The 22800-nt window shown below is 43.4% G+C and overlaps 1 protein-coding gene across 1 annotated transcript in view; it reads left to right on the top strand.

The window, feature by feature from the left end:
• Positions 1-22511, top strand: part of LOC111077200 — a 55554-nt gene extending 33043 nt beyond the window's left edge. The window contains exons 2-7 of the mRNA XM_041593890.1: positions 9989-10464; positions 10653-10730; positions 13332-13464; positions 19378-19726; positions 19811-19908; positions 22270-22511. Of these exons, the coding sequence (XP_041449824.1) occupies positions 9989-10464; positions 10653-10730; positions 13332-13464; positions 19378-19726; positions 19811-19908; positions 22270-22379 (1244 nt within the window). The 3' untranslated portion in view covers positions 22380-22511. The remainder of the gene's footprint in view (positions 1-9988; positions 10465-10652; positions 10731-13331; positions 13465-19377; positions 19727-19810; positions 19909-22269) is intronic.
• The last annotated feature ends 289 nt before the right edge of the window (positions 22512-22800 follow it).

The following is a 22800-nucleotide window of genomic DNA, read 5'->3' as shown; positions in this document are numbered from 1 at the left end:
GCAATCATGGAGAAGCTGTAGAGTCCTGTAGGATGCCTGGCAACGCTGGCCATCATCCATCAGCGGACGCAGGATAATGCAATTGAGCAGCAGCTGTCTGCTCGGACACGCCCGCTCATCCACTCCACCCCACTCCAACCCACTCAACCCTCCTTCGTCCACCCATTCATGCCAATTCCTTGTGCCTCGGCTTTGGGGCAGCAGCTTCAAGAGCTGAGCAAAGCAGAACGGAGACGAGAATGATGAAAGTGCGACAATGTAAATAGTTGCACACACACACACACTAGAACTCCCATATGTGTAGAAATGGAGAAAGGCAGATAAAGATGTGTAGAACAAGAGGCAAGGGGCTGGGGGAAGTTAAGACGTGCTTGGCTTAGCACAACATTTCCGCTTTCGTTTTCCATCTGTTGGCATCAAATTCTTGGCTTCAATTTTTTTTTTTTGTTCCCTCGCTCAATTCCTTTCACATTTTTTCTTTCTCTTCTCTTTTCTCTTTTCTCCTTTGGTGTGCAATTTTCTATTGGCAAACGAAGAAAGCACTTGATGCATGTCTCTCCCACCTCCCTCCCTTTCCCACCTTCTTTCTCTGTCTCTGTCTCTGCCTGTTCCTATGTGTGGCTGAAATTGAAGCATTACATTGTCGAGTGATGATGCCATGCTCGTTGTGCCCCCCACCCCCACCCCAGTGCTCCTTATGTGCTGTGCTGCGCTGTCCTTTGCTGTCCTGCCGCTGCTGCTGCTGTTGACGCACCTTTCCTTGTTTTTTTGCCGCTCCCCACATCGAACCTGAACCTAATCCTGGCTTCCAGCTTGGTTGTAGATGCCTAGTCGTAGTCCTGTTGCCGGGTCCAGGCTCCCAGGGTCCTTGGTCCTTGGTCCTGGCCTCATTTGCAGCTTTCAAGTTGCCGCCTCGTTACACGTTAGCTTGTTATGCTTTTATGCGGCCCTTGTACTTTTTCCATTATGCTTTGGCGAGTGGTTGTCACTGGTGGTGGTGGTGCACCCCACGTCCCCCCCACCCACAGCACTCTGCTGTCCCACTGGCCCTTTTTTGTGCTGCACCTTTCTTGCTTGCCCCGTTTGGTGCTGTTGTCCTTGGGCTTTTATTGCATGTTTTATGGAAATTTTCAAACATTAGACGCACTCTGCACATCAAACGCATTTAACGCATTTCACTCTCCCACTCTGCCACTCTCCTGTCTTACTCTTACTCTTACTCTGTCTCTGTCTCTGTATTGCTACATCTCACTCCTGCTGGCATATCCTCTACCGATTTCTGCTTAATGTTTGTATGTCCGTCGTGTATGCTGTCAGCCAATTTGGCCGGGCCACAACGCACCTGAGCATGACCATGGCCATGTGCATGGGCCTCTAGTTTCAACTCAATCTCCTAGCAACCAGCTCCTGCTACCCCCACCCCCACCCCCCAATGGGGGTTACTCCCACATGCTGGGCCAGTCTGTGCATTTTGGCTTTTCCGAACATGGAACACAAACTGCTAATTTGGTTTGATGTATTGCTCCAGAGACATCCATCAGCAGCTGAAGCCTGGGCCTGGGCGTGGGCCTGCATCTCGCATCTCTCATCTCTCCCTCTCTCTCTCCATCGAACAATGAATGCCTCAGGCCTAAAACCAAAATTGATTATGTGAAATTTGTCTGTCTCTGCCTATCAGTGTCTCTCTCCATCTCCATCTCTGTCTGTCTGTCTCGCACTTTCCCTCTCGATCTCTTTCTTTCTCTGTATGAACACTTTTTGGGGCTATCGATTCTTTTGCAGCTATTTGCCAGCATTTGTTTCGATTTGCGTTTGCATAAGGAATGGGCAGGAATGGGCAGGCAAGGAATGAGCTCGCAATGATATGTGGCTGAGTTCATTGAGCAAACGGAAGTGGTTCGATTCGGTGCCTAGGGAATCGAATCGATGCTGGGTCTCAACTAAATTGGAATTCGGTTGTGAATAGACATAGACCCAGACCAGTTCTGATTAATCAACTCGAAACATCTTTTCCCAAAAAAGGGGAAATATTCCGATGAATTATTGTGATTTCTTCGGTTTGCACAGAACAAAAGAGTTTTGATTGAAAGTGTTTAACAGGTGAGGGTGTGGCTGGGGGTGTGGCTGGGGGTGTGGCTGGGGGTGTGGCTAGAACTTTATTGTGGTGGCTCAAATATGCAGGAATATTCGAAGTGAAGTGGTTATCCCAGTGTGTGTGTTCTTGTACCCTGTGTTTGTGTTTGTTTGTTTAAAGTTTTAGATTTAGGAAGATATTTTCATTTAATGGAAGGAGCATGTCGCCTTATTTGTAACTTGTTTCAGTAGTGGCAGTGGCAGCGCCAGTTTGATATATTGCAGCACTGCATTTGCATCGTTAAAGCAACGTATTAATAATCATTAATAGTTTGTGCTTGTGCTCCACCCTCCTGGACAAAGCAGTAGATGTAGGAGGAATAATCCAATAATGAGCATACAGAATGAAAGCCTTTGTATGCTATATGTATGTGTGTATATTCGTTGCAAGTGTATCAGTGTATTATTTTACGTTTGTTCATCCCACACTAGCTAACAAGCTAAGGCTGCTCGACAGCCGTGTGGATCGTGAGAGCGAGCCTCAGAGAGCGCTAACAGTGCGCTGTAATTGGGAGCGCCCACATGCTGGGCTGTTAACGAAGAGCGGTAACAGGCTGTTTACGTGGGAGCGTTAGCAGTCTGTTAATATGGGGGGTACTAACAGCGCTGTTGCTGTGTTTGAGCTGCTGCCTTGCACAGGTGGAATTATGAGCTGCAATTAATATGTATTAAAGAGAGATATTACCAACTGAGTTGTATATATTTATATGACATTTTAGTAACTTGTTGCTCTTTTTATGAGCCATTTAATCCAATTTAATGTCAATGTCCGTTCGCTGTTCGTACGTTTATTAGCACTAATGAATGTCACAGACTCTAAAAGCTCTAAAGCAATCAAAATTGATGCACAAACCCATTCAGAAGTAAATCAAATTAATAACAGAAGTCAATCACGTCCACTAATGCCAACACACAAGTCTATTAAATTGCAGACTTTTTGTTTGATTTTTTATATGGATTCCAGCCCATTGATTTTTGTAGTCCGCTTATCTGTTAAAGCCATGGAATCTGCCCAGGATCTGCTATAAAAACTAGAGGGTCGTGTATGTAAACTTTTCACACAGAAGTAAATCAAATTGTCATCAGAACACCCACTAACACCCCACTAACACCCCACCACACCCCACCAAATACATTAAATATGTACGAGTGAAGTGAAGTTAATCGACTTGTCGTTTTTCTGGTACCTTTTAACCGTCAAATTGCATCAATTAAATGGCATTTCACTACACCACTCAATGTGTATGTACATATGTATGTATGTGCGGGTATTATTTATTTTGTTCAAGGTTCACCCTTTCAGATTGATGTATTATTGTTGGGTATTGGCTGCAGTGTGGGTACGTCACACATACATATGTCGTTAATCCAATCAACTCAGTGGCAGTGGCAGTGCCATGCCATAGCACACAAATGCTATTAATTTTGCGCCCAATACAAACATAGAGAGCCTCGCCGACAGGCGGGGGAGGGCGGGGCTATAAATTCATTTATAACTTTGATGCAGCAGATCCAAATGGACACCACACACGACACGACACCGACAAACACACGAGCACACACACAACACAACAGCAGTGTTTGTCCGAGTCAAATCCACTTTCACTTGACACATAAATTGAGTTAAAAGGAAAATGCCAAATTGAATTTTATTTACGTTGAACATTCACGCTCGATTTCACACTCCCCCCCACCACCGCAAGTTCAAAGCCGAAAAATAAATCCAACAGGCAGCAGCAGCAGCAGCCCCTCCAAAAAAATAATATATATATTATATGAAATGAAAAGAAAAGAAAAGAAAAGAGAAGGAAAACTGAGGAAAACTGAATCTGCTAGGCCGGAAAATAGAAGCCTCACACGTGTGATTGCGGGTGTGGGAGAGGCAGCGCCAAGAGCTCCTTAAAGTCAAGCCAAATGCAATTTACATGAGACGTAGAGCTACCCCAGAAGGCCCCGGTCCCCGGTCCCTCATCTGCCAACATTTCAATCCAAATCCCATCCAGATCCCTGCTTTGTTATGCCAAGACATTGTCGTCATCAAATTATGGGGCATGTAAAAATAGTTGCCATCCTCGGCCATATTGTTCGGCATTATGTAAATCCGTCCGTCGCGTCGCCTCGTTCGCTCACCCAGCTACCAGCTACCAGTCAGCAGCAAGCAGCAACCAGCAACCAGACGACACTCATTTAATTGCTGGCAGGCGAGAAGAGAGAGGGGTAGAGAGAGGGAAGAGAGAGGGGGAAGGAGAGGTTAGAGCTATGGCAGGAACAGGTTGCAAGAAGAGTTTACGACTGGCATTACACGACTGGTGTTAACGATGACAATGAGCGTGGCAGATTGGAGGTGCCCGACAACGTGAGCATTTCCGAACGTGAGCTCAACCAAACTCATTATAATTCGTCTGGTGTTTTCCTATTTTTATAGACACTTTGCCAGCGCATAGTGTGCTTGGCTGGGACCCCCCCCATGGGAGGGCAGACGCCACGGCACTCGGCACTCGGCACTTCATAAATAATCAGATTTCTGCGAAGATGAACCCCTGACTGGGGACGTTTATTGAACTCAATCTCTCTTGACATTTACCCAAAAACTTAAAGCAAAAGTTTCCATTTAATAGCTTTGCCTTGCTTTGCTTTGCTCTCGTCCTTTGCCCTTCCCTTATGGCTACCATTTTTGGTACCCAAACTTTTATGTACTTGTGTTTATATTTACTGGTATATGTATATGTTTGTATCCTTGTAAGGCGGAGCCAAAACCAGACAAATCCGTGGGTAGTTTTCAATTGCCTGCCATTTCAATTTATCTTCATGTTTTTCCATAGATGAAGGAGCTTTTCCCCGGGCATGACCCCACACACACACACACACACACACACACACACACACACACACTCATGACATTAGACGGGATTTTTGTTGGCTCGTGGCGCGACTCGACGAGTCTTTAAATAGAACAGACTGTCAGCACAGTATGCCCTGCAGATGCAGATGGAAGGGGGTGTTCTTGAAAGGGTTAACCTTAGCAGGAGAATTAAAGGGTGAACAGAAACTTATCTATCAAAATCGAAGTGGAATTATATTTTAATATATAATCAAAATTAATAAAATATTTACATGTTAGCTATTCTTTAAGATTAAACCCAAAAATATACTTCAAAGCTAAAGCTACATTTTAAATGAATTTATCTCAGTCTTAACTGTCTTCTTGAAGTCTATGAGAATGTCTGCGGTTGTTCCGGTTGTTGGTGCTTGTTGTTGTGGTTATAATAGGGGCTTAGCTTTATTGCTTAATGTTGCCATTACACAGAATACCTTTAAGCGGCTTCTGACCATTGGCTTGGGTCTTATCCTTGGGCTGTCTTGACCTTTGCCTCTCAGTATTTAAGTGTCTGACTTCAGACAGGAGTCAGGGGCTCCGCTCCCCTTGTTTAAAGCTAAATGCGAGCATAACTGCTGCCTGCCTTTGTTAAACTGTTTTCGCCACATTTGTTATTTAAATAATGTAATATGAGATTTATTACGAATTTTGAATGGCTTCTGCAACGCTGTGTTTGTGTTTACTGATGAAAACAAAGCAAGGGCATCGCCCTCATCATTGTTGTATGAACGATATGTCTGTAAATATTAATTTCACAGCATTTATTTGATTTGCTTTTTGAGCTATTATATTTTTATGTATTTTTATTGTGTTATTAAATTCAACTTCAACCAGATAGCTGCCGAAACCAAGTCATCGATCTAAGGCTTTGCATCCCGCAGGCCGTTTCCTTTCTTGTGGCTTTCCCTGCCTCCATTTCAAACTTAAATTGAACGAAACTTGTTTCTCTTGCAATCAAAAGTTGCGCAACATTTTCTTTAATTTCCTTAACAAGCCCCATCGCATCCATCAATTTGCATCTTATCCATGACAACAAAAGCAGAAGAGCCACCCCACACACAGAAGCTCTGGCCCTGGCTCCAGAAATCTCTTTCTGTTCAAATGGTTTTCAGGAACATCTCTGCCACAGATCTCTTTCGGTGTTGGGCCGTGTCTGGCCTGCATTCCCTCACTCTCTGCTGGTGTACTCGGAGGCACCTCTCTCTCATCGCTCTTTTGTTTGTTTCGTTGTCTATTTTGTTGTTATTTTTGTCATTTTAAGTGCTTTGCCAAATGCACACGATTCGCTGCAGGCGCAGCACGAATGCCATACAAAGATACACTCGCTCACACACACACATACACACACACACACACCACTTGAGTGTGTCACACAGCTGTGTGCATGTCCCATGGCTGCTCCATGCTCCGCCAGGCCGGAAGCTGTTGAGCGCGTGAAGTGGCGCGTAGGGGGGCTACGGGACCGGCAATGGGGAATGGGGCTCCAACCGGCGACCTACAGCAAACATTGGCCAAAAACACAAAAAGCCGCGACCAACTTTGGCCGCCTTTGGCTTTGGCATTGCGAAATCAGTTAGAGGCTGTCCGTGGGACGGGACGGGATGGGTAGGGGTAACGCGGTAACGCGGCAAGGTTCCAGGGACTTAACACACAAAAAATAGGCACGAAAAATGCCGCAAAACTTATATCAATGCGGTGAAATTTTGGATACCCTTGGAGTGGCGGAAAACTGTGTGAGATTCTCTATGGAAAATATAAATTTTAAATTTTGCTGGAAAATTGTGGCAAATCTGAATCTGAATATTTTATATAGCAGAGTGCAATCTCCGGACATCCATTAATTCTTTGAACAGATTGGCTAAGTCTACACAGATTTGTGTGTTATTTTTGTATACTAGAACGGAACGAGGAGCATCCACAATTTCTTTACCATTAAAGCTTGAAAAGTAACCAAATATTGTTCAAAATGTGCCTAAAAGGCACAGGCGTATGCCTGTCTATATAAGAACTGTCAACTCTGTCACAAGTATCCTTCAGCAATGCTCTTGGGCTGACAAAATAAATCTGAGCGAATCAAATAGACATTCTGCCACTCGGCCATTGAGTGCTAATCAATAAAGAACACAAAAACTTTCTACGATTCCTTCCATGTGTCACAAACACCACAAATGGCTGTACCCCTCAGCAAGTGTATGAAAAAGAATATATTTGTTTTTTTTATTTGGTTTTTTGGAAAAAGGAAATACTCAAAAAAGCATTGCGGCTCAGTCGCCGAACGAGTCGCGCACAAGCACACAGAATTTTTACTGCTTTTTCATTTGCTTAAATTTGTTTAGCAAGTTTCGCCGTTTTGCAGGCTTTTTTTCTTTGCTGCTGCTTCTTCTGCTTCTATTGAATTGTAGGGAAAAACTTTTTGAAGTTGTTTTGGCGACTGGCGATGATGAAATTATTGATGATGATGAGGGAAAATCGTTTTCGTAGCTGCCGCTGCTGCTGCTGTTGCTGCTGATGTTTTTTTGCTATGAAAACTGTCTGTGAATGTCCCTGCAGCATTTTGTTTCTGCTTTGGCTTCGCCTTTGAGCAGCTGTGTGGAAAATGGCATGCTTTTCCAGCAGGGTGGGGAAATCACTCATTCGCAGTGTTGCCAGACGCAGATATTGTTATTCTTGTTGCCTTTGCTGTTTTGCTGTGTGTTGCACGCCCTCGCCCTCTCGTTCCCCCTTTATGTTTTTTTTTTTTCGCCTTTCCAATGGCAAGCGACAAACAATAAAATACAAATTTGCTACTTTATTTTACAGCAGCGCATAAAGAAAAAACAACAAACGGAAAACATTTCCATGACCTCATGTGGTGAACCCCAGACGAGTCACAGCCAGCCATCTAGGGGGTGTGGGGTGGTGGGGTAGGGATGGAGGCGCCACCACCATCTGTAGGATGATGGTATGATGCCATGATGGAATGGGAAATCAGCAGAGGCGGCGAGTGCCGAAGCGGAACCCTTAAGTAGGTCGCAACAAAATAAAAACTTTGTTTGCCAGCTCGCAGCTCCCCCAAACAAGCATAAAACAAGGGAGCACAAGAGGCCTATATAGAAGTTGGGTATACCCTGGAAGAGCGAGGGATATGCATGTGGATCTGTCGACCTCAATGAACCCCTGGAATTGACTGAAAGATTTGTGGGTACAGGCAGGAAATGTTGAGAAAAGTAAACTTTACTCCCACAGAGATATGCATAATTTATGGGAATATGTCAGTATATTCAGGGCCGTCTCAGGAGGGATGTAAGCTGTGGCAGAGCCCCCACAAAAGATTTAAATAATTTATATAAAGTCGAGGTGAGAGTACGCAAATTTCTGGGAAAAATCCTCGGGCTTACAGTCACACCTCCAAAAAAAATAATTAAATCATTTCTAGGGTTGCAATCGAATGGTAATATTTGACTAACAATGAAAACTCTTTGTCAAGATTGCTCTAGAATATTCATGCACAAGCGAACTTCTATGAAAAAAACAAAACAAAACCAAATACTGATGAGAAGTTTTTCTTTGTAGAAATCCAAGCAGCTTGACAGGCTGTGCTGATGAGGGTTTAAACTCATCAAATGAAAGACCTTAAATTCTTTTCTAATGAATTGGTAGAGTTTGAAAGAGGTGCTGATGGAGAAGGTTCAGATCAGAATACTTTTTAAGGCAAGCATAGGGAATATACTGAAAGAAGTGTTGATGTGGAAAGTAACGCTTTGTTTTCGGTGTATATTTTTGAAATTATGGGAATCTTTGAAGACTTAAAATGTCCAAAAATAATTGACATATAGATGTAAAAGATTTATGGAATTTTTGCTAAATAAAATATGGCCTCGAATGCAATATTTTCATAAATTCTAAAGCTATTCGGAATTTCTCTTCTAACAACGCTCTAAGTTTTCTTTTTTGAGTGTAGATCCATTGAAATCATGAAGTATGCCATACAAAATTCCAATCTAAATTCCTGTCAAGAAAACCTCGAAGCACCTCGATAGCTGCCAAATTCATTTCGATACCAATACACCCCGTACCTTTCCCCAGCGTGCACATTTCTCCACCCCCCTCGCGTTGCGGCACCCGCTCGTCAACATCAAATTCCCTGTTGATTTGAATTTAAAAGTAATTCTTTCGTTTTTTTTTTCGCTCCGCTTTATATTTAGTTGGCATATTTGCAAATATTTGTTGTCGTTGCTGTCGTGACAACATGCCGTATGCTTAATATTTCTTTTTATTTATTTCAGTATTTTCACCATTTTTTCCGCCCTTTTCTTTTATTTTTACGCTGTTGCACATTACATTTTTTATACATTTTTTTGGTGTGCACTCTTTGCAGTGCACAAATTGAATTTGTCACTTTGCGTTGAAATTGGGGTTTGGATTGGGAATTAAACTGGAACTGGGACTGGAGTTTGGGGGCTTGGGGTTTCGGGGTTTCGGGCTTTTCGGGCTTTTGGTTCTCACTTAAATTGACAGCGTAGAATTGATATGCAAAAAATATTTGCACATATGCAGCGTCAGATAAAACTGGCGAATCGCTAATAAATTAAATGCAAATGGCCGGTTGGGTCGACGAGGCTTTAAGCCACAGCACAATTTATATGGTTACATTTAGCTGTGTAAAGAGCCAAACAGAATCGAGTGGAAGTTACTTTGCGGAGTGGAAAGTTGTGGCCAAAGTGGAAACAAATCAAATCAAAATGCCCAACAAGATGAATGGCACGGCCCAAAGACAAGAGGGGGAGCGGGGACACGGCTGACGGGGAAGCCAAGTTATAAATTCATTTGCAAAACATGAAGCAGGAGCCAAGGGCTCTTCTTTTACCCCCCGCCCGCACACACTCACCGTTTGGCTGATGTCTCTGCCATTCTCCATTCTCCCTTTCGTTTTCCTCTATTTGCCTCTGGTGTCTCTGTGTTCCTTTTCTCACTCTGATTTCCCTTCTTCTTTCACAGGCCTCTTGTTTGCCGCTGCGGCCACAGCTCCTTACAACAGCTCCTCGGATGACTTCAGTCTCGGCGGCTCCGTGGATGGGCTTGGGCCCATGCCCCCCACCCTGGCCACATTTCTATCAGCCCCATCATCACTGGGCTCATCATCGTCTGCGGCGGAGGTGCCACCGCAAACGGATGCCACGAATCACACTTTCAAGAGTTTAGCCTTCCTGGCCGACGACGGCGTCGAGCAGCGCAGCGGCCCCGTGTCCTTTGGCTCAGATCTCTTTGCGCTCGGAACGGAAACGGAGATGGACAGAGACAGAGACGGGGACCGGGACCGCGACCGGGACCGCGACCGGGATACGGACTTGTACTCGGACCTTTCCCAGTCCCTGCCAATTTTCGACTTTGGCATGCCGCGCAACATCACCGGACGCACAGGCCACACCGAGGCCATAATTAAATGCCGCGTGGACAGTCTCCATGATAAATCGGTGAGTGCGAGAGCGAGAGCGAGAACGATAGCGAGTGGTCGGGCACTCCTCCAAGGGCCCTGCGGTCCCAGGAGGCGGGCGATGGTAAATAACCCGATGAAGATGCGTGCCAAGGACATCGTCGAGTATATCATGTGAATGTGCACTCGTTAATCAAATTTCTTTCACCCATCTGCTTGTGCCAACAGGTATCCTGGATACGGAAACGTGATCTGCATATCCTCACTGTCGGCACAGCCACCTACACCTCGGACAAGCGTTTCCAGGTTTGTCCTGTATTCACTTACTAATTGAATGCGATGGGTTAAGCGAGGTCTGTCCTCGAAAGACACTGCCACTGACAGAGGGCAGAATGCAGGACATACTGGCACATTATTGGTAGCTGTATTTCATTCCAGAATGCTTACGAAATCTCTCATCACAGGTTCAGCGAGAGAGTCACAGTTTGGGAGGCGGCAAATTCGATTAGTTATTGATTTCTGTAGCTGTCGATTTCTGATGATTGGACACAGATTAGCTACAGAGTGCTGTTTGGCATTAACCTCAGATGTTTAGTTCCTGATTCTGTATTGATTTTTGGCTACAGCTTTTGGCTAATTACTTTTTTTAAGGGGGTCTGGAAAGAGCTAGCCTTGATATCTCATTAATGTTAATCAAGTTGATTGGCTTGCAGCTTCAACTAAGTTGATTAGCTACTAAATCCTAATAGACATAGTTCGTTAAACTACTGGAAATATCATCAACTTAGCTGATTTTGGAGGGCTTTCTGTTAGAGTTGCCGTAGAGCTTCCCTGCTTTGATTTAAGATTTATATAAGCAATTAGTTTGAGGCTAAATTGAGAAAATTAATCAATATATACGCTTTGGTATCATTTTAGTTGATTCTTGATAGATAATTTCATTGCTGCACCTCCGGTTATTCCTTTCTCAGTCTTTGGTCACAGAATTTCTTTGAATTTCTATAAATTATGAGAGAAATTCATTCGTGATTCTTCAAACACATTAACCTTTCATTCATGACTAATATTAATTGAATTTAAATTCTTGGATAGGATATTCTACCTTTTGAATGTGCCTGAAGCATAAAAGGTGTACCCAAACATGAATAAAGTCAAGTATCCAAAAGGCAAGAGGGTTGAATAGCCAAAATGATGGAGTCCGAAGTTCATTGATTAAGTGCGAGAATTAGTTAGAAGACAGACAGCAGCCTTACCCTTGTCGTTGTATTTCAGGCAGTGTGCGACGTCATTGAGGACTATAATAAGAAATACATTTCTTTATCAAGTCACCTTCAAAATAAATTCAAGAGAGGAAATTCCTCCTCATCTTAAAATGAAAAATTTGATTAGTGTAAAGCTCTTTTATTTTGCCCAGCCCATTTTGCATTTGAATCCAACGGAAATCCACCTCAAGTATGCTTTACGTGAAATCCCTAGAAAACCCAACAATCTATTAGTACAGTGAAACCACCCCACCAGCCTCACCCCACACACCCAACGCAAATCCATACACACAGAGCCCCCCTCCCCATTCCAGCACCCAGATCAACTTCTAGATTAGATACCTGAAACACGGCAAATCCCGATAAACTTTCAATGTGGAATGTGGAAGCCCAACAACAGCCACAGCCACAGTCACAGCCACAGCCACAGCGGCATGTAAAAGTTAACTCCGGCTCTCGGGGGTTATTATGGACATAAAGCCACTTTCATTATGCATGCATAAACGATATTTCAACGGCTAATCCGAGTCATAACTCAGGACAAATCTGCACCCGTGCACCACTCCCCCCACCAGTCAATACATATCCAACCGCTGTGCAGCAGTTGCACAACCAAACAAACAAGTGGCAACAACAACAGCAAGCTAGCAAGCAAGCAACCAACAAACAAACAAACAAACAATTGCATAATTGCTTAATTTCCATGAAAAAATAAAAAATAAAAATCGAATACAAAAAAAAAAAAAAACAATTTGCTGCATTGCAAATTGTTGCCTTAAAAGCGAATAATTATTCCAGCGAGACATGACAGAATGAATGCAAAATTGAAAACTGAAATCGAACAACTGAAAAAAAAGAACATTTATGGATGGCATGGCAGCTCGTATATTTCCATGTTACTGCTGTAAGGTTACCCTCTACTACAGATTTATTGAATGCAAATTGGAGCCAAACAGATGCCAACTATGCCAATTAAACTTAAACAATGAGCAAAGGAGACAGAGTGTGCATAACCTTTATAGAGAATTTGATTGGGTTTCCGATATGTGCTACTTTTTACCATCATTTTGGCTGTGGATTCTGAAAATTTAAGGCTCGTTTTTATTAAATGCCACAGCTTTCTTTCAATTTAAATAATAAATAATAACAATAATAATATTAATAATAAATAATAATAATAATAAATAATAAAATAAACTACACAATCTGTGGCCTCCCTGGCTCTAATAATGCGAATATCTAGCTCGAAAGATTCATATGTGATTCATATACTGCGGATAAATAATAAACCTAGGAATTTCCCCATCATTTGTAAAGTCAAAAAAACAAATCTCTTGTAGATCTAACAGATATCTGAGTAGCAAATGTGGTTCCCCTATTTTTTCTATTTTAAAAACAATTCATAAAATGTAAGTGCTTAGATGGTCCCTGCAAGATATGATACGTATAAATTGCCAACTTCATTTAGTTTATGGTTTAGGGAACACTTTAAATGTGAAAGTCACATATTTAAATCCACAAACACATACACACACAGAACATACCCCATGCACACACCACTTACCACGTACTATTAAAAACTGCAAAAACACTGAAATTGTATCTCTGTACATTTTTTGTTTGTGTGTGTGTGTGTCCTTGTCAGGTAACCGAATCGAAGGATGCCAGGGAATGGACGCTGCATGTGAAGTCGCCGCAGGCACGGGACAGCGGCATCTACGAGTGCCAGGTCAACACGGAGCCCAAAATGTCCATGGCATTCCAGCTGAATATCATCGGTGAGTAGACCAATTGTGATAGATGATACACATACACATACATCGTACATACATCGTACATATGCGTGCGAATTTGTGTTAGAAAAATTCCGATTAGCTGCCACTGATAGCTGACTGATAGCTGCTGACACATTTCAATCAGCCGATCGAATGGCAGTGGATTGCGGACAGTGGAACTTCTCTCTGCATTTTCAGTTTAAATTAATTTCATTATTATTTTGATAATCGCATTTATTTCGGTCTTATTTATTTCTGTTGTTGTTTCTGATGCTCCGAGTGATGTTTACCTGCCGAGCCTGGGAGCTGCTGCTTATTAAAAATGTTAATACAGTTTCAGACCCGCCAGCAGCAATAGCAATTATGATTATTTCCATCGTGCCCCAACGTGCAACATCCCCTATCCCTATCCTATCCCAATACCCGACTGGGGTTTCAGTTTTCGGTGCGGAGCGGTGCGGTGCGGTACGGCCCCGCTACGCCTCTAGGCATACATTTTTAATTTCGCATTTCGGCCCATAAATAAATAAATAAATACAAAAAAAAAAAAGAAATCAGCAAAGGAGCGAGCTTCACAGCTGCAGGCGGGTGCGCCTCCGGTTTCCAGGGTCTCTCTCTCTCACTCTCTCTGTCTCTCTCTTCGTGCCAACAGATGGAGCGGAGCTTACATGTCGCTTGCTGTTTTGGAGCCGGATCCAGAGCCGCTGAGTTAATTAGCATGTCAACCCGGCGGGATTACGAGCCGGGGTCCGATTGGATCCGATGTATTCAACGCTTTAATGAGCCATGAATAATGCCTGTGTCCGCATATAATTAGCTCTCAGTGTGACGTCCCTACTCCGGCCTGTGCTCTGTGTCCTGTATCCAAAACAATGTCTTGTCCATCGGTAATGATTAATTGATGATGGGGCCTGATTACAAAATGGAATACTGAATCCCATGGCAGGCTGGCAGCCCGGCAGCCTGGCAGGTGCCACCTAGTGATGTGGCTCTGTTAAAATAGAAAATTGCATTTGGGAGGGAAACTCTAGAAGCGCTATGAGAACAGAAATTTACAGCTCTCTCTGTTCTCTGTCCCCTGGGGAAACTTACTTGGGGGATGCCATAATTTTTCTTACGGAAGCCACATTTGAGTTGAGTTCAGTTCAGTTGAGACTTTTTGCTCTTCATTTGCATCGGCTTTTAGCTGTGCTTCCCTTTTTCATTATCCTCGGTTTTCATTTGGCTAAACCTTCGCTGATTGAGGGTTTTCCTTGGCTAAAAAATGGGCTTTATAATTGAAGGACTCTTTTGGTTGCTAATTCGAAAAGGAATACACACAAAAATCGTCACTATTTTTCCTCTCATTCTTTGAGATGGAAAAACGGCATATACTCGTACTCGTGTGTAGATTTATACGAAAGACAACAATCATTATCTGCTTAATAAAGAGATTTCTTACGGCACACAAGACATAGAATAATTTTCCGCACGACAAAGTTTTCTTACTTATGGTAATTGCACTCCTCTGAGCCTTCGTTAGAGCCTCCTTCTGCTAAAGAACAAACACGTATCTCATTTGAATCTTGATTCCTGCATGGCTTACTCTTCATTAATTTCACTCACTCCTCCTACGGAATCTCTCAATCACCTTTAATGAAATTCCTTCAATCCATCGACAGCACAGCACAGCACAGCCTCATTTGCCTTTCAGTTAATTCCTCAATGTAAACCGTTTAAAAAACAATCAATTTGAATATTCGATTTAATGGATTTTTAAAGAACTTTGTGCAAAATTTAAGGCTTTTCCATTGAGAGTGGCAATTTTGTTGGGTGCTTTAAACAACAGGCTCGATAAGGGGCCAAGTGCTGTCAAGTGGGGAAAGGGACTCAGAGATTGAGGGACTGAGTGGGAACTGAGTGCGGACTGAGGGGACTGAGCGATTGAAGAAGCAAGAAACCGAACGACTGAGAGCTGTTGACAGGCACTGTTGGCATCTGCTGTCAGCCACTTATGCAAATCAGTTTGCAATGCCTTTTTAAGTTTCCGATTATGCACTTGGGCGCGATGCATTTTTTTTTGTCGCAGTCCGTGTCCGTAGCTGTGTCCGTGCCTGTGCCCAATTCTCGTATTCATCCTCCGTCATGTTGCCCTTCCACTGGCCGCTCTGACGCTTACAAACGCATTTCCGATTACATTTTCTTCACGGCCGTATGCATTTTAATTTACGTTAATGAAACAATTTCAAAAGAAGTCGCAGCCTACGAATGGAGTGGACTCTGGTATGGATAGGATAGGAGTCGAGTCGAGTGGAGTGGAGTGGAGTGGTGTGGAGTGGAGGGAAGTGGAGTGGACACGACAGCACAGAGCAGGCGTCTACTCGACTGGACAACAGTGCTGCTGACAGGCATGGCAAACTGGCTGCGTCCTTAATAACATTATCGGCATACGTGTCGTATGAGTGACTTTCGCAAGGCGCTTAACTGTTCACTCTGCCTCCGGGCTCCGTTCTCCGTTCACCGTTCTCCTGGCTCCGGTTCCAGCACCGGACGCGGCTCTCCGGTTTCTACAGCTGCCCCTTTTCTGTTGCCTCGTATTGCATTTAATTAATGTCATTATGCAAATTTATGCGACCAACCCCAAACGATTTTATTTTTCCCTCGCCTTTTGCTGTTTTTTTTCTTTTTGTTTTTTTTTTTGTTTTTCGAAGAAGGAAAAGAGATTTATTTCTGTTATAAATTAAGGTTGGACGGGGGGGTGGCTCCAGAATAAATCCAAATAAATATGCATGGAAAGTATGCCCTAAGATGATAATTTAAAAGGTCGTATAAATATGGAGGCATAATTCTTGAAAAATATTTCATCGCAATTAGTGGCGTAATTGATTGTTAAATCTTGTGGGAAATTATGCTGGAAAAGTCTGGTGTACAACAATGCGTGCGTAATGCGCGGGGATTTTTATGAACATTTTTTTAATCAGTTTTCCAATTCATTTGCCGTAATCTTGCGTGCAATATTTTCACCCGTTTAAATGGATTTGCATACATACATACTTACATATATTAATGTATTTGTTAATTGTTGTATTTGCAAATATTATTAACCTCCAATTACATGATTATTAATTGTTTAATTATTTGTGGAAATTAACGGGGATTTTTCTGCAATATTTTTTCAATGACAGTTCATCAGTTTTTAAACATTTTAACATTACGCATATTTTTGTAAGTAGTTCATATTTATGGCATTCATTACACTTGAAAAAATATTATCTCATTGCAATTAGCTGCGTAATTAATGGTTAAGTCTGGCGGGGAAAATTAAACAATAACAATGAAATCACAATGAAAGAATCACAATTCACATTAATGAGGGTACACATCTGTACATACTGTATGTAGTATGTACATGAAACCCCTTGGCAATACCCAAGCCTTTTTCGAGCTGCTCCTTTAGACGCCAGGGCAAGGCAAGAGAAAAATAAATGTATTTTTAACCTTTCTCGGAAAGGGATAGACAGCAGAGGAGGCTGAAAGCAAAGGATGAAAGCATTAGAAATCCGAGCTGGAAGGTGATCTAATGATGGTTTCATTTTCAAGAGTCCCACAATTGTATACCCTTAAATTTGCCAAGAATCTTTAAGCTTTGCGTAATTATCAATAATTTCTATGAAATTTCCACTGAATATTACAGAATTCTATGGAGAAGGAAAACAATGAAATCACAGCGGGAGATGTTGTTTTATATTTATGTGGTTTTTTCCTGCAATCGTTATTGGAATGCTTATGTGTTTTTTCGCGATAGCCTCAAATATTTTCAATCTGTAAAAAATGACACAATTAAATATTTTTTCAATGCATTTTTTGCTAGTTGTATTTTATTTTCATATGAATAAATTTAGAGGGAAAAAATGCATCTAAGGAATGTTTTTATGATAATAATTTATGCATTTTCCAATGCATTTCCTTGAGAATCTTTAGCACTTTTTCATAGCATACTTTTCCGCACTTGTGCTGAACATTTATTCAGCCTCATTAGGATTTGTTGCTGCATTTAATTTTGGTATATTTTGGTATTGTTTCACTTTTTTTTTTTAGCTGTAATTGCATCCAATTGTTGCTGTTTTGTACGCCGCATTGCATTTTATTTTCATGAAATATTTAAATTAAAAAACTTCATGGGCGGCCACACAAAATGCACGCAGAACTTTAGCGACAGCTGGCTGAAAAATGAAAAATCTGAAATGAAATGAAAATAGTGAGGAAAAATGCCTGTGTCTCGCTGCTTTTCCTTCCTCTCTCTCTCTCTCCGCTCTCACTCTTTGCTGTCCCTCTATCCAGTTTTACCCCTCTGCCGCTTCTGGGTGTTAATTGCCTTTAACGCAGTGACACTGCACAAACGCACTCGCAAAAGAGGAAGAGACGGCGAGGGGATGGGCTTTAGGGCTGTAGGGGCAGGCGGAGACACACATACATACGCACTTAATGGCGCAGTGGGATTTTTTAACACACACACACACACAAACATGCCCATGCCCATGCCCACACATGGACTCGCTCACACAAACTCAACATATGCCAGAGATACAAACAAACAGACGAAAAAAAGCACACCCGAGCGCGATTTTTGGGGAGTGGCAGCAGGCGCAAGCGGGACAGCTATAGGTGAGGGGAAAGACAGAAACCGCCACTCGGCAAGATCTCCTGCCGAAGCCCCATGCAAGCCCCCCACCCTTGGCAGAGGCGTCCGTCCTGCGACCCATGTAATCATCATCATATGCACTTTTATGAGCTGCGTCGCACATCTGGCCAAACAGCCAGAGCGCGGGGCACAGTGGGTCAGAGACTCCATGTTGGCTGCCAAAAATTTGCTAATCGTAACGGAATGCCCTGCAATCAGAGTGGGAGAGCTTAAAGGCTTAACCCCGCTAAGCTACATTTGGTAAATGATTGAACCCTAATGGGGCTACAAGAGACTGCTGCAAAAACAGCGAAAAATAATAGCAATTAAATTTTGTGTGAGTCTTTTGGGTTCCCTAATAGCTAGCAGCATCCGCTCGCGTAGCGGATTGTCTCTTATGGAGATGTTCGCTATGAAGCGTATTTCCCACTGGACAGCAAATGCTGTTAAGCTGCAAAGCTCCCTAAAATGTTTGAAAATTGTCTCATTGTCTGTGAAGCGGTGAATGGAGAGTCTGCTAATATTTCTGCTTGCTGGAGGGACCTCTGCTCTGGAGATGGAATATTGTGACGGTGAACATGAATATGCTGCTGTAAATATCCCATAGGTTAATTGAATTTCTTTTCGCTGTTGCCTTGAATATTTATTTGGGGTTATTGATGCTTGCTACAAGCCCCACAATTCGCCTTAGACTGATATCCAGCTGCTTAAGCCTTCCTTTAGAGTTCCACAGTGCACCACATGAACTTTTATTTCAGTTTACCTCGTCGTGTCTCCGCTTTTTGGGTATATTTTTTAATTATTATTATTTGCACAGTCCAATGCATAATAAATATTATTATTAACCCAGTTTTTCAGCCGGGCGAGTGTGAGAGAGTTGCCATATGGAGTGTACGCGTACAAACATATATTTGCATACACATGTACATACACTATATGTGTGAGTGTGTGTTTGTTATGGTTACATGCAGCTGTGTGTGTGTGTCTGGTGTGATTTTCTCACTTTTATCTGCCGCGCCCTCTTCTTCCTTCTTTTTTTCCACGAATTTACTTAAATTTAGTGCAATTGAAAAGTTATTCCATAAAGTTTTATGATTAAAAGTTTTTATGTGCATTCAGAGTTGGCTGGGAATTCGTTTTACAAGCGATTGCCCCAAATTGATTTCGCTTTTTTCACACCTCCCCTCCACCGCTCCCGCCCCCTACACCACCCACACTGATGATTGCTTCTTGTTTTCGGTTTTGGTTCGTTGCAGAAATCTCACCTGACGCCAAGGCCGTTATCAGTGGGCCACCGGATCTGCACTTTAAGGCGGGCAGCGCCATAATCCTTAATTGTGTGGTGCAGCAGCCCTCCGTGAAGGACATCGGACCGATATACTGGTATCGCGGCGAGCACATGATCACTCCCTTTGATGCGGACGATGGCGAGGCATCCGCCCCGTCATCCAACTCCAACTCCAGAGAGGAACAACAACAACAGCGACGGAATCCCTCAGAGAGGGACTCCTCACCGAACGATGTGCTCAGCGAGGTGGACCTGCAGCGGGAGTTTGCCACACGCATCGCCATGGAGTCACAGCTGGGCGACACCCTCAAGTCCAGGTGGGTTTTGGGTTTTGGGGTATATGGGGGGTGGGGTGCAGCATAATTGAGTTGTACTCAGTGTCTCCTTCTTAATCCCGACAGGCTGCGCATCGCCAATGCCCAGACGACGGACACCGGCAACTACACGTGTCAGCCCACAACGGCCAGCAGCGCCAGTGTCCTGGTCCATGTGATTAATGGTGAGTCCCTGGGAGTCATTCAGTAAGTGAGTGAGTGAGTGCGTCCCGGCTCAGGACTCAGGCTCAGGCCCAGGTCCGTGCCTGGGCCCCTGGGTCGCTACTCTCTTCCGGCTCAGGTGGTGCCAGGCGAGGCATAAGCCTATTATTTACAGTGCCAGCACGTTGTTAGTGTACCGCATACATACATATGTGAAGAGAGACAGAGAGAGAGAGGCAGAGAGAGAGGAGTTCTTGCCTAAAAGGAGACGACTCTTAAAGCTTAGCCATGGTCCAGTGAGCACTGACCTGACTGCTCTAAAGACTTGCAAGATGTAGCTTGGACTTTTGTTTGAAATGTAAAGAAATATTACATGGTCTCCGCCAGCTGTTCTTGGCCAGAGACACAAAGTCAGAGTCCCTTAGTGCCTTTGTAAAGGCACCTAAAATTAAATTCTATCATTTAATTGTAATACGAGAAAGCAAATTGAATAATAGTACTTACCATTCCTTTTACTTCTACTTTTGAATGATTCCAGTTTACGCTTTGCATATTTTAGTATTTATTCGAGTGCTTGCAGGCAACTTTATTGCACACACTGTGCACAGCGCCCTCGCTCTCTGTCTCTGTCTCTCTCTCTGTCTCTCTTTTCTATTCATTCCCAGACACGCCCTTTCGGGGCTACGAATAGAGACATACGAATAGAGGCCTAAAAACTAAAAGTTTCGCCACACTTTCCCCACCTCCCACCTCCCGCGCCGGCAACGTTGGGTTTTCTTTTGGGCTGCTTTTTTGTTTGTTTTGGGACACGCTCGCGGGACGAGGGACGCGGGACCCCTTGGCGTATGAGTAATGTGGACGAGGAGCGAACAGTCGGCGGAGACTTTGGCGTAGTCGCCATTTTGGCTTTGCATATTTTACACATAAATTAGACAGGAATTAAGACATTTTAAGCTGCGAAATGAGGGGCATAAACTTGACGCCTCTTTTGTCCTCCAATTTCGAGTGCTGCTTTTTATGCTCCTTTATGGCAGGACATTCGCAGCAAATTGAAGTCCTACGACTCCACCACCACGTCCATGACTCCGTGTCCGTGTCCGTGTCCTGTCCGTGACTCCGTGTCCGAAGTGCTAGTTTTTTTCTTCTTTATTTTTTATGCGATATCAAATGTTAAGCGAAATGGCCAGCACTTAAGTTGTTAAGTTGTTTATTCAAATGAATTTGTTGTACGTACAGGAATTTGCATTTTAAAGAGCAACTGTCTTTGGGCGGGCTCCTCTTCTGTATCGTCGTCCTGCTCTAGTGGAAAGCCATAATAAATATGATTAAATGTCAGAAGTAACTTGCAAAAAGGCACTTAATCATGCCCCACATGTGTGCCCCAAGAGTCGACCAGCGCGTGGTGAAGGGTGTGGATAGCAGACAGCACCCGCCCGTAAATGGAGGAGTCTGTGACTCTGACTGGTACTGGTACTGCGACTGAAAGTGGTACTGTGCCTGCTGCTGGGACTGAGACTGGGACTGGTACTGGGACTTCCATAAATACAGATAATAAATCAAAGGCAATAAAATTTTAAGAAAAATGATAAGCACCGAGTGCTATCTATAGCTAAAGCTAGAGCGACTGGGTTATACTCTATGACTGAATTGAATTATTACAAGTCGTTATATATCGGTGGGAGTGTCTGTTTTTGATTGAGAATCAATTGGCAGTCGTACAGGAAGCAAAGGTGCTATATTTCAAGCAACTGTTTGACATCCACGAAGACAGATATATACCCGACTACTGTAGTTATTTTCCCTTAGTCTATATCTTGGCTAACCAGAGTCGGAAGCTCTGTCCCTGCCCTTGCTTTCCCGCTTGACTCTAAATTCAAAGAACTTATGTGGTACCCCAGTATACCCTTCCTTCTATGGCATATTCCAGCCATTACTCATCTGACATGGGCTTTAAAAATCAGTGGCTGTGCGAACCGAGATGGGTATCCCTTTGTGATGAGTCAAAAGAAAGCATTGACAAATGATGCGCCTGGAATAACATTTGCTCCTAAGGAGCCGCGACTGCAGGCGGGCAGGAGGCCGCAGATATATAGCGTACACGCTGAAACACATATGTCATTTATCTAGTCTGCGTGGACGGGGGACTTGGGACCCGCACACCACACCCTTGTCACACAGCCAGCCAGCCAGCCAACCGGCCAGCCTGCCACCCACTCATAAGTCAGTTTCAGAGTCCCCTACAATTAAATTAAGTTATTTACCATGGCATAGTTAATGGGGCGGGCGTTGCCACAGATTTGCATACATATGTTACGTAATTATATTCCACTGTTTGTCCAATCCCTAACGTTCTCCCCTTCTCTCTCTCTCTCACCCTCTTGCAGATGAGAATCCCGCAGCGATGCAGAAGAGCGAGGCATTTGCGCTGCCCGGACTGGGCCTTCGCCTGGAGCTTTGTTGGATGTTCCTCTTGGTATTAGCTCTCAGTCGTTGAAAGCGAAAGTTGTACCCCAGCAGCACCATGATCCTCATCATCAACGTTGTCTTTAGTCTCATTATCATCATCAACGTTAACTTTGTTATTGCCAGCAGGAAACGGGACAAAGAGAGATATATAGAGAGAGAGAGAGCGACAGGGATGGAGAGAGTGTTGTAACAAATGGAAAGACACGAGCAAAAATTATATGTGTGTGTGTTTTTTTTTTGTCGCAGTTCGCTCTTCGAGAGATGTTTTTTTAGAAATGCTGGCTAAAAGGAAAGGCAAACACGCGCATGGTGGCATGGCCCCGCTTTCCCTTTCAGGCATAATGTGTTTCCTTTTTAATATTTACATTTCATTGTGCAAAATGAGACACTGAGCCCCGGAAAATGCAATGGGAAATGCAAAAGACCAGCAGACGCGCAACCACAGAAGG

Source organism: Drosophila obscura, unplaced genomic scaffold, assembly GCF_018151105.1.
Source record: "Drosophila obscura isolate BZ-5 IFL unplaced genomic scaffold, ASM1815110v1 contig_200, whole genome shotgun sequence".
NCBI lineage: Eukaryota > Metazoa > Arthropoda > Insecta > Diptera > Drosophilidae > Drosophila > Drosophila obscura.
Note: the sequence above shows the minus strand (reverse complement) of the source record. Positions and strands in the feature narration are given on the sequence as shown.